The sequence below is a fragment of the Idiotropiscis lumnitzeri genome, chromosome 18, assembly GCF_059441095.1.
Source record: "Idiotropiscis lumnitzeri isolate Australia: NSW breed Sydney's pygmy pipehorse chromosome 18, RoL_Ilum_1.0, whole genome shotgun sequence".
In the NCBI taxonomy this organism is placed as follows: domain Eukaryota; kingdom Metazoa; phylum Chordata; class Actinopteri; order Syngnathiformes; family Syngnathidae; genus Idiotropiscis; species Idiotropiscis lumnitzeri.
The window spans coordinates 1,275,001-1,277,104 of record NC_142408.1 but is presented as its reverse complement, the minus strand read 5'-3'; the positions used below and the strand labels follow the sequence as shown (position 1 = coordinate 1,277,104).

At 41.5% G+C, this 2,104-nt stretch overlaps 1 protein-coding gene across 2 annotated transcripts in view; it reads right to left on the bottom strand.

The window, feature by feature from the left end:
• Positions 1-683: 683 nt before the first annotated feature.
• The window catches only part of tbx3a (T-box transcription factor 3a), a 14,464-nt gene continuing 13,043 nt past the window's right edge, over positions 684-2,104 (bottom strand). For both annotated transcript variants that reach the window (XM_088280968.1, XM_088280969.1), the window contains exon 7: positions 684-1,406. In XM_088280968.1, coding sequence (XP_088137094.1) covers positions 930-1,406 — 477 coding nt within the window. In that variant the 3' untranslated portion in view covers positions 684-929. The remainder of the gene's footprint in view (positions 1,407-2,104) is intronic.

Sequence of the window (2,104 nt, the reverse complement as noted above, 5' to 3'; positions counted from 1 at the left end):
AATACACATATATAGCCACAATAAATTAACAACGGATCCCTAGGACAAACTACTCTTTATTTACACGCAACAATATGAAATAATTATACATAAATATTTTATATACTCATATGTACATGTAGACTCAATACTACCTTTCATTTTTTTCTTTTTTTTTTTATATTTACTTTGACTTTTCTGCTTCCCTTTGCCTGTTGAACATTAATTTCTCCTGGGCCTTTTTTTCCCTGCCCAGAGAAGTTTTTGGATTAAAACAAAAACAAACAAAAAATGTAAAAAGAAAACTATTCCAATTAAAGAGATATATTTTTAAAACAAGTACTCCCCCCACTGTTTTTAAAGAACATTCACGATAGAGGGAGGGCGAGGGAGGAGAAGGGAGGGAGGGCATGCAACTTTTTTTTTGGATAGGGCGAAATTGGTTAAAATTGAAATTGTTCAAGAAAATACAGCAGTCTCTTAAAGGTAGGTCGTGTTCACTGGTAGTGGAAATCAAAAGGTGTAAATTCAGAGTGCATATTGGGAAGAAATAATAGTAAGGTAATAATAAAAAACAACAACATAAAATTTCGTCGTGTACTATGCAGTTAGGAGACAGCAGCAACTTCAATTCGTTAAGTCTCGACCATTTGACCACTTTTCAGTTTCAATACTTGTACGGTATTAAAAAAAAGAAGAAAAAAGACAGGTTAAGTGTTGTTTTTTAATTTAAAAAGGAAAAACAATACATATCAGATGTGTATTAAACCAAAGTGCATTTCAGAAACTAAAATATGTTTCTCTTGGAAAGAAAAAAAAAAACCTGCTATGAACAAAGTCCTCCTGTTGTCTTTCAAGAGATTTGGGAAATGACGAGAAATCAAAAATGTGGATGAAAAGAGAGGGGGAGGGGGTCGCCGCCCTAAACCCCCCCCCCTCTCTCTTCCTCCTCAGGGCGACCCGCTTCTCGACCTGTTCTGGTTCGAGTCCAGCCCGCTGACGAGGCGTTGGATGCTCTGCAGCTCGTTGGCGCCTTCCTTGTCGGCACCGCACAATTTGGGCGACACCGAGCGACTCGTCACCTCCGACGTGGACGAGTCGAGCTGGGCCGACGCCGGGCTTGCCGGTACCAGCACGTCGCCTTTCAGCTCGGATGCCGAGGCAGTGGCGGCGGCGGCGGCGGCGGCGGCGGCGGCGGCGGCGGCGGCCGCGGCCGTGCTGAGCAGTGTGCTGTCCGGGACAGTCATGGGGAGCGAGTAAGGGTTGTACCTGAGGCGGGGGCGCACCGCGTTCAGGAAAGGGTGTCGGTGCACCGACGACGACGACGACGAGGACGAGGCGGCGGCCGCGGACGAGGCGGCGGCTGCCGCCGCCATGTACGTGTACGGATAGGGGAACAGACTTCCGAAGGGGGACATGGCCAGACCCTGCAATCGACACACACAGAGAAATGCGTATTCAGCAATTGCCATTTCTACATTTTGAGTCAAATGAACTTCATTTTTGTTTACTGTCAATTTAACTTCCAGAAGTTGACATTTAAATTAATCGTTCTGAAAGCCAGGTACACGAAAGAATCAAACTTTAAATCGTTCAAAAAATGAAATCAAATAAAATATAGAGGAAGCAGCAGTGGAAAAGGACATTTGCAACTTTTAATGCAGTATACTTCATATAACTTTTCATGTACGGTTCAGTTGTATTTAACTTTGAAGTACATTTGGGGATGAAGCTTGTAGCTATTGAAAAAGCCTCTTCTAATAAAGTAATTTTTTATTGTTTTTCGTACAGTTTGGTTGTATTTAGCATATAACCTTGTATTAGAATAAATCTTGTTTATCTGCGAAAAAAGGCTGTTTAAACCTTTTTATGCAAGTACAGTATATTTTTTTAAAAACTTATCACGTTTATTAAATACAGTTGAGTTGTATTAAACTTCTTAATAAAACGAAGCTACTTCGACAAAAAAAATCATTTTTGTACCTAAAGGGGAAGTCAACCCTAAAACTTTCCATGTCCCCCACACACAGCATTCTGATTTTCTTGCATTTGTGGAAAGTGAATTAAGCATCAAAATTCCGCCATTTCATTTTGCCGCTTGCGTTCAACATCACATTGCTCAGGC